The 20,405-nt window shown below is 33.8% G+C and overlaps 1 protein-coding gene across 1 annotated transcript; it reads right to left on the minus strand.

Annotated features, from left to right (window-relative positions):
* Positions 1 to 17,918: 17,918 nt before the first annotated feature.
* On the minus strand, positions 17,919 to 19,982 carry LOC102586016 (transmembrane protein 45B-like). Its single transcript, XM_006362406.2, has 2 exons — positions 19,741 to 19,982; positions 17,919 to 19,057 (listed from the first exon to the last, which is right to left on the minus strand). The coding sequence occupies exons 1-2, from the start codon at positions 19,881 to 19,883 to the stop codon at positions 18,259 to 18,261; spliced, it is 942 nt and encodes a 313-aa protein (XP_006362468.1). The 5' UTR covers positions 19,884 to 19,982; the 3' UTR covers positions 17,919 to 18,258.
* Between the last annotated feature and the right edge of the window lie 423 nt (positions 19,983 to 20,405).

Here is a 20,405-nt window from a genome sequence, read left to right on the forward strand (position 1 = left end):
GGTAGAACCATACTCTTAGCTTAGGTGGATCCACTAGCTAAATAGCTATGTTGGCACATAGTTTATGGGATAAGAAGATTGCTACTAGAAACCCAGACTCAACTAAGGTATAAGGTGTCCATCTCATGAGATACATACTTTGGGAACCCGGACTCAACTAAGGTAGAAGGAACCCATTTGGAAAGCCGAACGCAACTAGTGTAAAAGCTTTCATTGGAGAGCCGGACTCAAATTTCGTACAAGCTTCAATCTCATATTCATATCCACTCGGTGCTAAGCATTAATTCCCATAGATTACATATTAAGTCTTGACATAAGTTCATATTCATGGAAGAATGTCTTGACACTCAATCCAACATAATTCATACTATTGCTCATAGATTCAATAGGTGAGAATAACCTTTCAAGCCTAGAATCATCATATTGTGAGAAAACCTTTCACATCATATAATATTCATACATAGTGTGTACATAAGGATAACCTCCAACAACACAACAACTAGATCATAATCATAATCACTTACTCTCAAAGTATTCTTAAAGCATATACATAAATCTCATAATCATGCATAATTCTCATACTTTGCCCTTCAAGGACCATAGATCATAATCCATCAACACATCTAGAATTACTACATTAGACATGGATGATAACATAATTCAAATAGCTCAATTACTACAAGCATAATCTCATAATATCCTTCTTTCATCAATTCACTCACATCACAAGGTCATAAATTGGAAATATGGGGATTTCATGGATTCTTTGGAGATTTCATCCTAAAACCATTAAAAATCATCAATTCAATCATAATATAAATTAATTAAATCATTAGGATCATTTTTTAAAGGAATCCATTACTTGGAGTCAAACTCTAGCTTTTGGGGAATTTCTACCTTTGAAATTGAGTTTTGAAGGTACTCCCTGGATGAATTCTATCCATGGATGAAGAGCTACCATACCTTAGCTATTAATCTCCAAAGAATTTGAGTAGAAAACCTTGCTCCTTCAAATCCTAGCTCCCACTTTCTTCTTTTTCTACCTTGAAGTTCTAGAGAGAGAATTTTGGGAAAAAGTTGGTTTTGATTTGGGATTTTGGAAATATGAGGAAAATGACTTAATTTGGTGACTTAAAACCTTATATAGTTAATCTAATTTAGTGTAAAATGACGTCACTTAATAACTAATTAATTCCAGAAAACCCCAAAGTACCCATCAACTAACTCATCAAAATCGTCCACAGGTGACCACTCACGGCCCCACGACCACGGTCCATAGATAGACCCACGTGGCATGTTTGTTAACCGTGGGTGAGTTACTGGAGCCTTTTTTCTTAGGCCTTGACCCACGAACCCTCACCCATGGGGCGTGGGTTGACCCACGTGGCGTGAGTCCCCTTCGTGGGTTACTGCCAGGCAGCTTTCTAAGGGATCTCCTCAAGGACCCATGGTTGGTCATTGGGGGTCGTACCTTGACTTTCTAACACGAAACCCTATATTTTTAGGTATGGGGAGGTACATTTACGACTCTAACCGTCATGCTAAGCTCTAGTTTAGCCTACTAGTTTCCAGAGTGTTACATATATAATGTCAAATTCAGTGAGCAAGATTTGCCATTTCACGAGTCTACCAGTTGGCATTGGCTTCCGAAAGATGTACTTCAACGGGTCCATCCTAGATATGAGGTAAGTTGTGTAGGGCAAAAGGTAATGCCTTAAGTTTTGAGCTACCTAAGTTAGGGAGAAACATGTCATTTCCAAGAGTGTTTACTTGACCTCGTAACTTATGAATTTCTTGCTCAAGTAGTAGATAGCTTGCTCCTTCCTACCTATGGAATCGTGTTGACCAACAACACACCCAAAGGAATTATCTATCACTGAAAGATATAGAAAAAGAGGTCTGTCAGGTTCAGGCGGGACCAATATGGGAGGGTTGGACAAATACTCCTTGATTTTTTCAAAAGCTTGTTGACAATCCTCCATCCATATGATAACAACATCCTTTTTTAAAAGTCTGAAAATGGGCTCACAAGTGGTTGTGAGTTGAGCAATACACTTGCTAATGTAGTTCAACCTCCAAAGTAGACTCATGCTTCAGTCTTATTTTTTGGGGGTGGCAAATCTTGAATGGATTTTATTTTGGAAGTATCCAATTCAATTCCCCTTCTACTGACAATAAAACCCAGAAGCTTTCCAGATGCAACTCCAAATGCACATTTTGCTGGATTAAGTTTGATATCATATCTTCGCACTCTTTCAAAAATAATTCTCAGATGTTGCACATGGTCAGCTTGTCTTTCAGACTTCATGATTACGTCATAGACGTGTACTTCAATTTATTTGTGCATCATGTCATGAAACATGGTGTTCATAGCCCTCATGTAAGTATCCCCATCGTTTTTAAGACCGAATTGCATGACCCTGTAGCAAACACATCTTTATATTCAAACAAAAGTTCTATTATGGCATCCCTAATTTCCTACTTGACATGAAGACTTATTTTTATTTCTTTGACTTCCTCAGTACTTCCCAAATTGATTGTCTCGGTTTCACTAAGATTAGGCTTAGGTTTGTTCTCAAACTGTTCCAATTCCCTATTAATTTTCCTAAAAGCCTCTTTTTCATCATATTCAACCTCTTGACTTGGTGATTCAAGAATAAACAACTCTTTGAGATCTGGGAGTGAATTCTGCATGCATGTCATGTTATCAAAGCCGACATTTACAAAATTGAAAAATGGAGATTAAGAATTAGGGGAGAGGAAAATACAAAATTTTACTATGAAACTGGAATTTCATTTCATTTCATTGAAAAGGGATAGAAGGGTTGACATTAATACAAAACATTTTCAAATATTCGGATCACAACCCTGACAATAACAAAATACAAAAGAGTAGCAAAACAAACTACCAATACTCCTTCCTTATGGGGAAATAAGTGGCTTCCCGATTGTTTAGCTCAACACCTGAGCCCACGAGCTGCACATCGGCATGCCTTGTACCTTCACCAACTTGGACCATGTTTACTTCACAAGAGATTCTGAATAACTTCTTCAATGTCTTCATTAGTAAAGGAAGCTTCCATTTCTGGACCCTGAGGCTTGATAAAGGAATGAGAAAAATGGGGAATCCGTTGTGGCAGCGCCCAATCAGTCCTTTTGTAGTTCTTAGCCTTATCTCCATTTCTCTTGCTTTGTTTGTATCCGAGGCCAAAGGTGCCTTGGTCTCCTAAAAGAATAATGGGATCCACGATTCCTTGCGAACATAGTCCCAAACCTTTACCAGGTTGATAACCATATTTGAGCATTGTTGTTGCTACCATCGAAGAGGAAGAAGAGAGATATGGTTGGACAATGGGATCTCTTTCTTTGAATCGATCGACTGATACAACCTCAAAAGACTGGTAAACAAAAGAAATCATATCCCTGTTTTGACTCAATGTATTGAATGGATGGATATGTGTAAATAGATAAATCATCTTCCCCATGAACAATGATTTCCTGATGGTCATATTCAAACTCAATGACCTGATGCAGAGTTGATGGGACTGCCCGAGCCATGTCGATCCATGGCCTACCCAAAAAAATTATAAGATGTGTCCATATCCATTACTCGGAACACAATCATAAAGTCCACCGGTCCAATTGTCATGTTTAACTTGATTTCACCCATGGTATCCCGCCTTGAGCTGTCATAAACTCGAACACACACATTGCTGGGGCGAATTCTGTCAGGGTTAATCTTCAAACTTGCAGCGTAGAGAGAGGACATATGTCTAGCCCTGATCCTCCATCTATCATGACCCTCTTTACATAGTGCCCTTCACATTTCACTGTAAGATACAAAGCTCTGTTGTGTCCAGCTCCTTCCGTGGGAAACTCATCATCAGTGAAAGTGATGGTGTTCGACTCAAAGATGCGGTTTGCCATTTTCTCTAAGTGATTTACCATGGTCTCCTTTGATGCATGTGCTTCATTCAAAATCTTAGTCAACACACGACGATGTTCTTCTAAGTGTAAGAGTAGAGACAACAGTGAAATTTGTGCAAGGGTTTTCTTCAATTGTTCCACAACAGAGTAATCTAGAGCCTTAGTATTTTTTAGAAACTCTTCTGCTTCATCATCGGTAACTGCCTTCTTCAGTGGTACTTGGATATCTTGGACCATTTTCCCTTTCCCTAACTCTTCTAGAGAATAACACCTTCCAGAGCGTGTCAACCCTCTTGCTTCATCAACTTCTTCAACAATCTCCTTTCCTCGGTAAAACACAACAATCTTATTGTAGTTCCAAGGAACAGTCTTTGAATCAGTTACAGGGAGCTTCTGGACGGGTTTAACCAAGACAGACTCTTTCAATTTTTCCAAGAAACTTTGGTCATGTTGTGTTAATGAGAAACCTTTTGATACGTACAACCTCGGCATACCTGTGTGAACACCTAATTTTTGACGTGTTTATTCTACTCCTACAATACATAGTAAGGTCTTTTCTTATATTTTTATTTTGTATTTTATAGCTTTATTTGTTTGTCTTTGTTTGTTTTGTTTTTTTTAATTGGCCCAAATCACCCAATGTTGATTGAATTGGGCTGATTTAGACCCAATTCTGATAGCCCAATGAATTTTAGATCCAGTCTAATAGCAATGGTCAAGGTTGAATCTCAACCATTCATAACATTTTGATCCAAGGGCTCTTATGTGACCCTACCAAAATATACAAAACTCCAAAATTCAGAATTTTGGCCTTTTTTTTATTCTATTTTTCTTCTCCATCGCCACTGCTGCCGGCGGCCACCACCCCATGGCTTGAAAATCTTTTCAAAAATTTATCACTTCTTCCTTTCACCCTCCTCTACACAAATCCACAAACCATTAATCTTTATCCGTAGCCAAAAGTCATAGATCTAATAAAAACCGAACACAAATCATCACTTTTTCTTTAGATTTATGAAGTTCCGATCACCCCCATCCTATACCCTTCAGATAAATGTGTAGAACTCTTCAAGGGCTATCTTTTGTTATGAATTTTATGTCAAAAAAGTTTCCATCGAAGTTTCCCCGGCGACCCCCATTCACTCGAAAATTTATGTCAATCATTTTCCCCACTCATCCTCTATTTGAATCTGCCACTATCACAACCTTTCTTAACTATATAAGTCATTTTTGTGCCGGATTTTGTATTATTTTGTTAGTGTTCTTTAAGTTTTATCATGTTGAAGTTTTGCTTGAATTTTATTATTTTTTATTTTTATTTTTTATTTTCTGTCTTATTTCTTATGTTTGATCTTCAAGATAGGTTAGATGTTTGAATTTTGTGTTAGTAGGCTGGTTATTCTTTTGATTTTTGGGTCATGTTCAAATGGGTCTACCTTTTGGGCCTATTTTAAATTTTCAGATGGCCCATTTAGCTATTATTCAATTAATGAATAAAATAAATTGACCATCTAAAAGGGCAATGCAGTCTTTTTAATTAATCTTCTCTTGGAAAAAGAAAAAGAAGAAGAAGAAATTTCATTGACCATCTTGGGTGGCACATTGAGAAGGTAAAGAGTCCAATGCATGCATTGACTCTTAAGTTTGCAAGAAGAGTGGTGTTTAATACTCAAAACCTATTTAAACCCCATACTTCTTTCATTTAAAAAAAAAACAAGAGGAGAACAAGAAAAAAGAAGAGAAAAGAAAAAACAATAGAAGAAGGAAAATAATAAGAATAGAGAATACAAAGTCTTCTAAAAAAATATTTCATCTTTGTGTGGGTTTGTGAGTTCAATTAGCTTTGCTTCCAACATTACTTTGTCATCATCTCTTTAGGTATACTCATTTATATATTTTGCAATGTAACTTTTAAAAATAATGAAGCATGTTGTTTATAATCTGATTAAATTATTATGTTTAGTTTATTTGAATTAGTTAAATAGTTATGATACTTGATATCATTGTATTTTGTTGTTATTATACATTTGTGTTCTATTATTAAATTAGGTGATAATTTTATCTTTATCATTATGGAGTTGATACATAGCTATATATTTTGCTAAAAGAAAAAAAAATCCTATGTCCTTTTATTAATTCTGATAGTTTTTTTTCAAAAAAAAAAGAGAAGAAAGTTGGTTGTTTTTGCAAAAAAAATACAAAACTGGTCATTTTTGCAAAAAAATGTAAATCTGGTCATTTTTTCATAAAAAAATGTAAATCTGAACATATTATAAATTATGCTTTTTTTTCTCTTAAACAAATATATGAAAATAGTTATTGAAACAAAAATCTAAAGTCGACTACTTTTTGGTTAGTAATTTAACTATTAGATAAAATTGGCTATTTTTGCAATTTTCTTTCAAAAGATAACAATGTGGCCATTTTGTGTATAATTGAAAATTTTACTAAAATGGTCATTTATGAAATTATATTAATATGAAAAAAAATTTAGTATATCTCTACTTGTTTTAAAAGGGGCTTAGTTATTATTTTATTAAAAAAACATTGTTTTTCTTTTGTTGTTATTGTCAAGTAGTGATACTTACATTTGTATGCATATATATATATATATATATATATATATATTTGTCTATCTTTTTTAGAAAAAAAACCATTAATTAGCATTTTGCAAAAAAAAAAAACATTTTCATGTCAATATGTTGCAACAAGTTCATTTATTCATTAATTTTTTTTTATCATTATTAAATAAAATTTGAGTCATTAATTGTTTTTTTAAATTTTTTTTATAAAAATATTACCATGTGTTCGGTTACGATCCTTGGTGTGTATTTTCTTTTAAAGAGGTCTTGTGTGCGGCTAGGCTCCTAGGCAAATTGTTTTTTTCTAGTGATTAACGCAAATTTATATTTTTATCCAAAAATTATTTTAGTCAAACACGAGTTAATAAAACGACCATGCTAGAATCACGGGACTCGGGTGGTGACTCACACTTTCCCCCCGGTTAATATAATTCCTTACCCTATCTTTGTTTCGTAGACTAAAAAAATAAAAAGTCATTTATTTTAAATTAGGACTTTAACAGGTGACTTGGAACATCCCAAAAACTCAAATCCAAGTGGCGACTCAACAAAAAATAAATAAATTCTTTTACTTTTTTTTTTTTTTAAAAACCCGTCACAATCCTTAAAAATTGTAAAAATGAAGATGTGTGACAGATCTGGCGACTCTGTTGGAGATTTGTTTTTAGAATTCGAGTTTTGAACATTGTTTATATTTGGCTATTTGATTATTTGGATAAAAAATTTGTTTGTTGGTTAATTTGTTATTTGATGATTTATTGTTTTGATATTGTGTGATTGTATATAAATTGTCTTCTCTCGCACACCTTCTGAGTCTCTGAATTTTGTTATAAACTATGTGTGCGGATACACTCCACAAAACTTCTGTGTAAGATGGGCCAGTGTGCGGTTATGCTCCTGGTTCAGGATTTGTCGCACATGTTAGGTGAAGTTGGACCACCAGTTAAGCTGGAATAGCTCTGCTACTAGTCCGCTGACCCTCCCAGGCTCGAGTTGTCCGCTCGAGTAAAGGCATTCTAGACATCTTCCATATAAAGTGCTAAACCTAGCAAAACAATCCACAAACTATCCCTGGTAGGTTACATTTATTTGCATAATGTGCATTTAACCTAGCAAATCTAAGATAGGTACCCACTCTAGACCAACATGTTCATTTTATGTGTTACGTGAAAATAATTTTGTTTAGAAGACCTTTACATTGTTCACCAGCTTTACAATAACTTTATCTTTCAATTTTATTTTATTTTTAAAAGGAAAAAATGTTGAAATAAAAGTGGTGGTCTTTCAAGTGTGTGTCCTTTTTATTTATGAACTACGCACACCTGATTCTCACTAAAATGAGATACGTAGGCATCCCTTCTCGATTTCGGTGTTTGTAGAAAAGGGGTATTTTATCTTCTTTTTTCAAAAAAATATATAAAAAAAAAATTACTTTTCTTTCCTCCCTCGAATAGAGTTTGTGATAAAACTTTAATTAGATTCTATTCAAAGGTACGAATGGCACATACATCCAAAGGACAGGGTTCAAAAAGGCGTAGAAGTGAAGGAATTCTAGAATGCATGATCGTTGACACGATACCCAAGGATCTATGGCTATGGTGGACAGGCATGAGGAATTATGAGCAAAGGAGGGTAAAAGAACATTTAGGACATCTTGTGCATCTAATAGAGATTGACCCAAGAAGAGATGTGATCGAGGCACTGATTCCTTTGTTGGTTCCAAAAATTAACGTTCGATTTTCTGACTTTGAAATGACACCAACTCTGGAAGAAATCGCCATCTTCATGGGGAAAAGGATCCAGTATTCGAGGCGCTGATCTCCGCAACAAAAGACCCATAATCCCAAAGAACATCGATGCTAAAAAGTTCCTAGACCTTCTCGATATCAACCAAATAGAGAAGGAGAGTTTGAAAAATGGGTGGGTTTCATTAGACTTTCTATATTAGAGGTACGGTCAGAAAGATAGATTTAAGAACTACCAGAACCAACTTAGCAATCAAGATGGCATAGAGGCTTGGAAGGTGAACGGATGTTTTGCCTTCATGGTCGCGTTTTTTAGGCTCATTGTTTTCCCCAAATGGGACAAACATATCGACATTCGTTTGGCTGGGGTGGTGAATGCGCTGACCACAATGGAAAGTCCTACCATTATTCCTATGATCCTGGCAGATATGTTCCGTGCATTGAATAAATGCAAAAATGGGGAAACGTACTTTGAAGGCTGTAACATTTTTCTACAAATATGGTTTTTGGAACATCTTTATCATCATGATCGTGCACCCAGGTTTACTCCAGACTGGTGTAATTATGTTTCCTCTCATAAGGAAAGGGAAGTGAAAATTAATTTTCCAAAAGGAATTTTAGCATGTGACGAGAAAATCTCGGTAATCACGTCTGATGAAATTGTATGGAATTATTATTGGTTCCAGCTAAGGATGTCATTTGCATGTCTATTGATATCTCGTTTCTTGTGTTGATTGCGCTTAGAGGTGTTCAACCCTATGCCCCACTTCGGGTTATGTGTCAGCTGGATAAAGTTCAAGAAGTCGTCCCACCAAATGATGATATGAGTAGATTTGTATTTGACACCCCACTAGGTTTTGCCTTTGATAGCCAAGATATTCTGAAGATTTGGTTCGGGAGTATAATTTCTGAGCAAAGTGAAATGGTTGTGGAGTAAGATAAAGGAAAAGTGGTTCCTGGGTACCTAACATGGTTTCGTGATCCAGTAACATTTGGTGACACTCCCGAAGGATCCAGCAGAAAAAGAAAAGACAAGCACACCATATGACAGTTGGAAAAAGAGTTGGAGAATGCCAAAGCCACCATAGCCCGACAAGAAGTTCAAGTCCATATATGAAGAAATCACCAGTTGGAGTTACAAGATGTGGAGGGGGAATTGAAGAATACAGAGGGGAAATTAGCTCGATAGAGGAGGAGTTGGATAGTGGAATTCATTTGGCCCGACAGATAAAAAAAAGAGCAGAGCTTTGAGATTTCTCGATTGAAGAGGGACTTAGTGGCATCTGAAGAGGTTGTGCACTACCAAAAGGGAGAGCTTAAGCGGCAGAAGGAGAAATTTGAGAAAGAAAGATCATGTTGGACGTATTTACATGATCAACTTAAAGCACAGTTAGAAGAACATAAAAGGAAAATCAGTGTCAGAAAGATCATTTGCCTTTGTTCCACTTCGATATCGATACAATGATTGATTTTCCTGTTATGTTCTTCTAACTGTGCTCTAAGTTGATCATGTAAATACATCCAAGAAGATCTTTCTTTCTCAAATTTCTCCTTCTGCCAATTAAGCTCTCCCTTTTGGTAGTGCACGACCTCTTAAGATGCCACTAAGTCCATCTTCAATCGAAAAATCTCAAAGTTCTGCTCCTTTTTCATCTGTCGGGCCAAATGAATTCTACTATCCAGCTCCTCCTCTAATCGAGCTAATTTCCCCTCTGTATGCTTCAATTCCCCCTCCACATCTTGTAACTCCAATCGGTGATTTCTTCCTATATGGACTTGAACTTCTTGTCGGGCTATGGTGTCTTTGGCCTTCTCCAACTCTTTTTCCGACTGTCTTATGATGTGCTGGTCTTTTCTTTTTCAGTTGGATCCTTCGAGAGTGTTACCAAATGTTACTGGATCACAAAACCACAATAGGTACCCAGGAACCACTTTTCCTTTATCTTACTCCACAACCATTTCACTTTGCTCAGAAATTATACTCCCGAACCAAATCTTCAGAATATCTTGGCTATCAAAGGCAAAACCTAGTGGGGTGTCAAATACAAATCTACTCATATCATCATTTGGTGGGATGACTTCTTGAACTTTATCCAGTTGACACATAACCTGAAGTGGGGAATAGGGTTGAACACCTCTAAGCGCAATCAACACAAGAAACGAGATATCAATAGACATGCAAATGACATCCTTAGCTGGAATCAATAATAATTTCATACAATTTCATCAGACGTGATTACCGAGAGTTTCTCTTCACATGCTAAAATTCCTTTTAGAAAATCGATTTTCACTTCCCTTTCCTTATAAGAGTAAACATAATTACACCAGACCAGAGTGAACTAGGCGCACGATCATGATGATAAAGATGTTCCAAAAATCATATTTGTAGCAAAATGTTGCAGCCTTCAAAGTACGTTTCCTCTTTTTTGCATTTAGTCAATGCACGAAACATATCTGCCAGGATCATAGGAATAATGGTAGGACTTTCCATTGTTGTCCACGCCTTCACCACCCCATCCAAACGAATGTCAATATGTTTGTCCCATTTGGGGAAAACAATGAGCCCCAAAATCGCAACCATGAAGACAAAACATCCATTCACCTTCCAGCCTCTATGCCCCCTTGATTGCTAAGTTGGTTCTGGTAGTTCTTAAATCCATCTTTTTGACTGTACCTCTCATATAGAAAGTCCAATGAGACCCACCTATTTTTCAAACTCTCCTTCTCTATTTGGTTGATCTTGAGAAGGTCCAGGAACTTTTTGGCATCAATGTTCTTTAGGATTATGGGTCTTTTGTTGCGGAGATTAGCTCCTCGAATATTGGTCCCTTTTCTCATGAAGCTAACGATTTCTTCCGGAGTTGGTGTCATTTCAATGTCAGAAAATTGAAACACGTTTTTTTTTTATTCCAGAAAGGAATCAGTGCCTCGATCACATCTCTTCTTGGGTCAATCTCCATCAGATGCACAAAATGTCCTAAATGTTCTTTTACCCTCCTTTGCTCATAATTTCCCATGCATGTCCACCATCGCCATAGATCCTTGGGTATCGTGTCAATCATACATTCTGGAATCCCTTCACTTCTAGGCCTTTTGGAACCCTTTCCTTTAGGTGGAGGTACCATTCATACCATTGAATAGAATCTAAGTAAAATTTCATCACAAACTCTGATCGAGGGAGGAAAGAAAAGTAAAAAAATCAAGATTTTTCTTATAAATATCTTTTTTAAAAGACAAAATACCCCTTTTCTACAAACGCCGAACCCGAGAAGGGATGCCTACATATCTCATTTTAGTGAGAATCAGGTGTGCGTAGTTCATAAAAAAAATGACTCACAATTGAAAGACCACCCCTTTTATTTCATCCTTTTTTCCTTTTTTTTTTTTTTTAAAATAAAATTAAAAAACAAAGTTATTATAAAGCTGGTCAACAATTTAAATGCCTTCTGAAAAAAATTATTTTCACGTAGAACAAAAAATGAACATGTTGGTCTAGAGTGGGTACCTATCTTAGATTTGCCAGGTTAAATGCACATGATGCAAATAAATGTAGCCTACTAGGGATAGTTTGTGGATTGTTTTGCTAGGTTTAGCACTTTATATGGAAGATGTCTAAACTGGCTTTACTCGAGCGGACAACTTGAGCCGGGGAGGGTCAGCGGACCGGTAGCAGAGCTATTCGGCTTAATTGGTGGTCCAACCCACATGCAGTGTATAACAAAATCTCAGAGACTTAGAAGGTGTGCGAGCTAAGAAAATTTATATACAATCACACAATATCAAAACAATAATTCATCAAATAACACATTAGTCAACAAACAAAAAATTCATCCAAATAAGCAAATAGCCAAATATAGTCAATGTACAAAACTCGAATTCTAAAAAGAAATCCGCAGCAGAGTCACCAGATCTGTCACACCTCTTCATTTTTACAATTGTTAAGGAATGTGACAAAAAAAAAATTGAAAATAAAAGGAAAAGAAACAGTTTTTTTAGTCGCCACTTGAAAATGAGTTTTTGGGGTGTTCCAAGTCACCTGTTAAATTCCTGATTTAAACGGAAATGACTCTTTATTTTTTTAGTCTACGAAACAAAGATAGGGTAATGAATTCTATTGACCGGAGAAAGGTGTGAGGCACCCCTCGAGTCCCGTGGTTCTAGCACGGTCGCCTTATTAACTCATGTTTGACTAAAAATAAATTTTGGATAAAAATGTAAATTTGCGTTAGTCACTAAAAAAAACAATTTGCCTAGGAGAGTAGCCGAACACAAGACCACTTTTTTTTTTTAAAAAATAATACACACCAAAGATCGTAACCGAACACATGGTGGTATTTTATAATTAATTTTTTTTTAGAAAGCTAATAATTAATGACTCAAATTTTATTTAATAATGATAAAAAAAATTAATGAATAAATGAACTTGTTGCAACATATAGACATGAAAATGATTTTTTTTTTCAAAATGCGAATTAATGTTTTTTTTCTAAAAAAAAGAGAAACATATATATATATATATATATATATATAAGTAAGTATCACTACTTGACATTAACAACAAAAGAAATAAAAGTTTTTTCCTAATAAAATAATAATTAAGCCCTGTTTTAAAACAAGTAGTGATATACTAAATTTTTTTCATATTGATACAATTTCATAAATGACTATTTTAGTAAAATTTTCAGTTGTACACAAAATGACTACATTTTTATCTTTTGAAAGTAAATTGCAAAAATAGCAAATTTTATCAAATAGTTAAATTACTAACCAAAGAGTAGCCGATTTTGTATTTTTGTTTCAATAACCATTTTCATATATTTATTTAAGAGAAAAAAAACATAATTTATAAAATGATCAGATCTACATTATTATTTTTTGCAAAAATGACCATATTTACATTTTTTTTGTAAAAATGACCAATTTTGTATTTTATTTTTGCGAAAACAACCAACTTTTAAAAAAAAAATATTAGAATTAATAAAAGGACTTTGGATTTTTTTTTCTTTTAGCAAAACATATAGGTATGTATCAACTTCATAATGATAGAGATAAAATTAACACCTAATTTAATAATAAAACACAATCATTTCAAGTATCATAAAATATTTAATTAATTCAAATAAACTAAATATAATAATTTAATCAGAATATAAACAACATGCTTCATTAATTTTAAAAGTTACATTGCAAAATATATAAAGGAATATACCTAAAGAGATGACAAAGCAATGATGGAAGCAAAGCTAATTGACCTCACAAATCCACACAAAGATGAAATATTTTTTATTAAAAGAAGACTTTGTACTCTCTATTCTTGTGGTTTTCCTTCTTCTAATTTTTTTCTCTTCTCTTCTTTTTTCTTGTTCTCCTCTTGTTTTTTTTTTAAATGAAAGAAGAATGTGGTTTAAATAGGTGTTGAGTATTAAACACCCACTCTTCTTGAAAACTTAAGAGTCAATGCATGCATTGGACTCTTTACCTTCCCAATGTGCCACCCAAGATGGCAAATGATTTTTTTTTCTTTTTTTAAAGAATATTAATTAAAATGACTACATTACCCTTTTAGATGGTCCATTTCTTTTATTCATTAATTGAATAATAGCTAAATGAGTCATTTGAAAATTTAAAATAGACCCAAAAGGTAGACCTATTTGAACATGACCCAAAAATCAAATGAAGAACCAGCCCATTAACACAAAATTCAAACATCTAACCTATCTTGAAGATCAAACACAACAAATAAGGCAAAAAATAAAAAATAAAAATAAAAAATAAAATTCAAGCAAAACTTCAACATGATAAAACTTAAAGAACACTAACAAAATAATACAAAATCCGGCATCAAAATGACTTATATGGTTAAGAAAGGTTGTGATAATGGCGGATTCGGATAGTGGATGAGAGGAGAAAAAGATTGACTTAAATTTTCGAGTGAATGAGGGACGCCGAAAAACTTTACCGGAAATTTTTTAGACGGAATTTTGACATAAAATTTATATCAAAAGATAGCCCTTGAAGAGCTCTATACATATATGTGAAGGGTATAGGATGGGGGTGACCGGAACTTCATAAATCTAAAGAAAAAGTGATGATTTGTGTTCGATTTTTCTTTGATCTATGACGTTTGGCTACGGATAAAGATGAATGGTTTGTGAATTTGTGTAGAGGAGGGTGAACGGAAGAAGTGGTAAAATTTTGAAAAGATTTTCCGGCCATGGGGTGGTGGCAACCGGCGGTAGTGGGGGTGGCCAGCCGGCGGTGATGGTGGTAGGTGGAAGCAAGGGGATAAGAAAAATAAAATCAAAAATAACAAAATTCAAGAAAAATTTCAACATGATAAAACTTAAAGAAAACTAATAAAATAATACAAAATCCGGCATCAAAATAACTTATATGGTTAAGAAAGGTTGTGATAGTGGTGGATTCAGATAGAGGATGAGAGGAGAAAAAGATTGACTTAAATTTTTGGGTGAATGAGGGTCGCTTGAAAACTTTGCCGAAAATTTTTTAGACGGAATTTTGACATAAAATTTATATCAAAAGATAGCCCTTGAAGAGTTCTACACATTTATCTGAAGGGTATAGGATGGGGGTGACCGGAACTTCATAAATCTAAAGAAAAAGTAATGATTTGTGTTCGGTTTTCTTTAGATCTATGACGTTTGGCTACGGATAAAGATGAATGGTTTGTGGATTTGTGTAGAGGAGGGTGAAAGGAAGACGTGGTAAAATTTTGGAAAGATTTTCCAGCCATAGGGTGGTGGCCACCGGCGACAGTGGCGATGGCTAGCTGGCGGTGATGGTGTTAGGTGGAAGCAAGGGGATAAGAAAAATAAAATCAAAATAAGGCCAAAATTCTCATCTTTGGAGTTTTGTATTTTTTGGTAGGGTCACATAAGAGCCCTTGGATCAAAATGTTATGAATGGTTGAGATTCAATATTGACCATTGCTATTGGATTGGATCTAAAATTGATTGGGCTATCAGAATTGAGTTTAAATCTGCTCAATTCAATCAACATTGGGTCATTTGGGCCAATTAAGAAAAACAAAGCAAACACAGACAAACAAATCAAAATATAAAAATACAACACAAAAATATAAGAAAAGACCTTACTATATATTGTAGGAGTAGAATAAACACGTCAAAAATTAAGTGTTCACAGTGTAGGTTGTAGCTTGTAGAGGTTCAGATGATATGTCAGGGTACTAGTGTTCGGTATTGCTTTACTTAGGATCAACTTGCGAAGCTTGTTGAGAATTGTTGTTGATTTGTTACTTATTCCCTTGCTTTCTACACTTGTGTAGGTTATGAGCCTGAATCGTGTTGATCATCCTCTCACATCTTTATTCGAGGCTTGCTTTTGGAGTTCGTGAGGTAGCTATTTGTCTTCTCGGCAGACGTCACTTACTCTCTTATTATGTCCTTAATATATTCTAGATGTGAAGACATTCAAACTTGTATTTATTTTGGATCTGTTGAAATACTTAGTGGCTTGTACATGTGACAGCTGATTTTGGATAATGTTGTGTTATATTATGAGTTTCGCGTACTTATGTGCTGTTTGGTGCGAAGGATAGGTACAAATAGTCCTGGGATAATTATTTTGTGGCACTTAATTTAGTGTTTGGTTGGGAAGTTTGGGATAACTTATCCTGGGATTAATAATTAGTACCAGGATAAGTTATCCCTTCCCATGGGTGGTATAGTAATCCCGGGATAAAATGACTAAATGACAAAAATGTCCCTTTAAACATTTTTTATACATTACTTTTCACATCCATGAAGGGTATTTTAGTAAACTTATATGTTGTTCTTAAGATTTATTATTTTGAATATAACAAACCAAACACTCAATAAAAAATAATCTTAGTATAATTTATCCCATCATAACTAATCATATCATAACTTATCAAATCATAACTAATCCCATCATAACTTGAATTCAAACCAAACGACTCCTTAGTTCTTAATCTCGTTCTTACTTCTGCATTTACCCTTGTTGAGAGTTGATTAGGCTGATTTGTCTTGGTGGGATAAGAGAGATGCCCACACCCTCGATTTTTGGATCATGACAAATAGTTCATGATAAGACTTGTAATAGTTGTAGCATACCTAAATTAGTACATAACTTTTATTTTTATTTTTATTTCTCTCAAATCTCTTGTAGATGTGAGTTGTGATATTTATCCAATCATATATAACAAATCCTTATATATATTTTTATCACATCTTGACACTTTAATTTTTAAGAATGAGTGAGCATTCACGATGATTATCACAAATTGCATTCTCTTCAAAAAATGGACTATAATTATTTTACATGCTTCATCTTTCATCATAAGCAATTCATTGTCATGCCTTGAAATTTATTTACTCCCACTTTATATTTTGATAAAAATTATAAAACTTATTTAAGTCACACGATAGCTGTGTGCGCAATGATCTTTCAAGCTATGGGAAAAAATACATTCATCCTTTTTTTAAAATCATTTTGGGAACCCATAAATTCTTCCTTTATAATTATCACAATGATAATTATTATTATTATTTCTCCTTTTCTATTTGCTATTCCACATTCATTTATTCAATCACTTGTTTCAGTTGGACTTATTATGCACTACTATCACATTTTGTCCTTTTATTTCAAGACAATTTTATTGAGACTTATTATACTTTAATGTTTATAGTTTAAAAACTCTTGTACTTATGATACCCAATTTTGGAGGTGTATTTTCTTGTTCCGTGTGATTTTGATTATGAGACTCCATTAATTAATAACTTTGATATTGTTCTCACTTTACCTTTCTGCAATAAATGGTTAATGGATTTAAAATCAACTTCTGTTTCCCTTATAGGGTCGGGAATAGGTGTCATTATGACTAATGTGATTTTTGGTCGTGACAAGACCAATAGAAAGTGACAATACAAATTTTGGTTGTCTACCTATTTTCAGAAGGATGTTAAAATGCTATATATCCTCACAATGTTCTCAATAATAATTATACAATAATATGACTCGTTATTGGAATTATTACCCTCATGATGTTCATAATAATAATTATGTAATATTGTGGCTCGTTATTTGATTTTTTCTCAATCTTCACATTAAATGATGAATATTCATTTATTAGTAAATTTTGAGGTGGGAACTATTGAGCAAATCCTGGGCATTAAGGTTTATGTGTGTTTAAGGCGCACAGTCGGACACATAAATTGAAGCATAGGCCTTACCGAACTAAGTCCCATATGTGAGTCTTAGAACATTTTACAAGTACCCCTCTCCAGGACGAGTCCCAAACAAAACCCTTTTAAAATATATAGAACTACATTATAATATACTATTGAACATGATATTCATCCTCATAATGTTCTCAATAATAATTATACAATAATATGACTCATTATTCGAATTATTACCCTCACTATGTTCATAATAATAATTATGTAATATTACAGCTCGTTATTTGAATTATTCTCCATTTTCACATTTTATGAATAAATTGAACTTATATTATTTGTTTATATATTAAAGAATTTTGAGGTAGGAACTGTTGAGCAAGTGCCGAGTATTGAACTTTAGACATGTTTAGGGCAAATAATTGGACACTTAAATTAAAGCGTAAGCCTCACAGAATTAAATCGCACATGTGAGTCTTAGAACGTTTTAAAAGTGCCTTCTCTTGAGACGAATCCCAAAAAAGCCTTTTAAATTATATAGAGCTACAATATTGAACACATTTATTAATTAAAAAAGTCCTTCCAACAATCAACTTTTCTCCCACCACATGCTTCCCTCCCCAAAACATATAAACAAATTAACCACATAAATATTGAATTGATCTCAATCCCCTACACACCCTTTTAGTTGTTTTATTTATTCTAGGCTTTGATCAAATGAGTAAATACAACATGCCAATCAGAATATATTTATTTTTCTTCTACACCCCCTCCCTCACCCAACAACACACACACACCACACAAGATCAGACAAACATTCCATTTCTAATTATTCTCTCTTTTTCCCATTTCAACAAACCTCTTTTGCTCACCAATATGGTTGACAAGTTTTTTCTTTTGAGCTTCAACATCCTCAAATAAATCCTCTTCCTCATGAAATTTGCTTATTAAAGAAAAGTACTCAACATTTTCTCTAAAAAAATTGACAAGAACCAAATAAAGTGAGAGTGTAAAAACAGTAATCCCAACCAAATACCAACTAAATTGGATATTTACTAATGACTTTGCTCTTTCAAGTGCTTCCTTGTTATGACATCTAACCACTTTATGCCCTTCTTCAAAGTTGATAAAGCAACCTTTTGCGATGAACTCTGGAGTCCAAAGCATGATACCTATGACCATCATCCAAATTCCTTGAAACATAATGCTATAAGATCTCACAAAACTATTCAAGAAACTTTTAGGGAAAGGAATTCCCAAAAGAGTAGTGACGAAAGTCGAAAAGATGATAACTTGGAGAAGCCAATGGTACTGTCCTTCAACACCCATATGGTCAGTAGAATGAAGATGGAAAAGAAGGAGTTCTTGACCAAAAGCAACAGCTCCAAGAAATAATGTAAGTCCATTTTGAGTTAGGGTTGAAGGGATGATTTTGTCGAATAAGATCGAAAAGGATGCATAGACAAAGAAAGTAAGGGAGATATTTGCATGTTCAAAGTTATGGAGATGATATGAAGGTATGGTTCCATCAGAGTCGAAAGGTTGATGTTTTGATGGACCAATGAAGAGTTCCATTGATATGGAGAGTAAGGTGCCAAACATAATCACAAAAAGCTCTGCGTACCTGATTCCAAAAGTATAGTGAGTTAAAGACTAAGAATATTAAAAGTTGAACACGTTAAATTTAAATCTTGAAACTATTCTGAATATTCGAGAAAACCTCTTATCAAAAGTACAATGAGTCAAAGCCTAGGAATTTTAAAGATCGAACTCGTTAAATTTAAATCTTGAAATTGTTCTGAATAATCAAGAAAATCTCTAATAAAAAATACAATGATTTAGAGACTAAGAATTTTAGAGGTTAAGCTCGTTAAATTTAAATCTTGAAACTGCTCAAAATAATCAAGAGATTCTCTTATCAAAAGTACAATCATGAGTTAAAGCTCGAACTTATTATATTTAAATCTTGAAACTACTTTATATAATCAAGAAAATCTCTAATCAAAAGTACAATGGTACCTTGAAGCCTAAGAATTTTAAAGCTCGAACTCATTAAATTTAAATCTTTAAATTGCTCTGAATAATCAAGAAAATCTTTAATATATCGAAAGTACCAATGAGTTAAAAGCCAAAGAATTTTAAAAGTCGAACTTATTAAATTTAAATCTTGAAACTGCTCTAAATAATCAAGAAAATCTCTAATTAAAAGTACAATATACAAGTTAATTGCTAAAAATCTTGAAAGCTGAACCCATCAAATTTAAATCTTTGAAAATCTTGTGATTAATCAAACAAAGCTTTAAATACCTGATTTTTGGAGCTGGGAACCATGGTAAGGAAGTGTAGGATTTTGGGTGGAAAGCATGTAATTTTATCTGGTTGAGCAAATGCCAAATACCAATAAGAAAAAAACCAAACCCTGGTATAACATGACCTATCAATGACCCCATTTTTATTTATTTTTAATTATTAACACAACACTAAAGTGTTGTTGTTTTGGAGAGAGAGTAGTGAAGAGGAAAGTTGGTGGAATGAGATAAAATGAGGGAATTTTAGAGGGTTATATATACACGCAATATGCCTTTATTTTAGTATATATACAGTATGGAATGATAATGTGTTAGGATTTGAATAATTATTTGATCAAGTTCCTAAGTTAGGACTGTACTTAATCTATCTATTTTACTCTCTTCGTCTCGATTTTACTTGTCAAATTTTGCCTTGACACAACTATTAAGAAAAAAATGATTGGTATAGCGAGTTTGCCATTTTATCCTTATTAATTGATAGGGTTTCAAATATATTTACTCACTACACTTTTCAATAGGAAAAAAATTATTCTTCCTTAATTTTTCAAAAATGACAAATAAAAGTAGAAATCAAATTAAAAAATATTTGACAAGTAAAATTAGAACGGAGGGAGTAATTTACTTGGCCTAATTTGGTCCAGATGAAATTTTAGAAAGAAAAAA

Source organism: Solanum tuberosum, unplaced genomic scaffold, assembly GCF_000226075.1.
Source record: "Solanum tuberosum cultivar DM 1-3 516 R44 unplaced genomic scaffold, SolTub_3.0 scf00405, whole genome shotgun sequence".
Lineage (NCBI taxonomy): Eukaryota > Viridiplantae > Streptophyta > Magnoliopsida > Solanales > Solanaceae > Solanum > Solanum tuberosum.

Coding starts and splice junctions, on each gene's coding strand:
- LOC102586016 (XM_006362406.2), bottom strand. CDS start 19,883: ATGGGGTCATTGATAGGTCATGTTATACCAGGGTTTGGTTTTTTTCTT. Junction 19,058..19,740: donor TTCCCAGCTCCAAAAATCAG/GTATTTAAAGCT, acceptor TTTTGGAATCAG/GTACGCAGAGCTTTTTGTGA.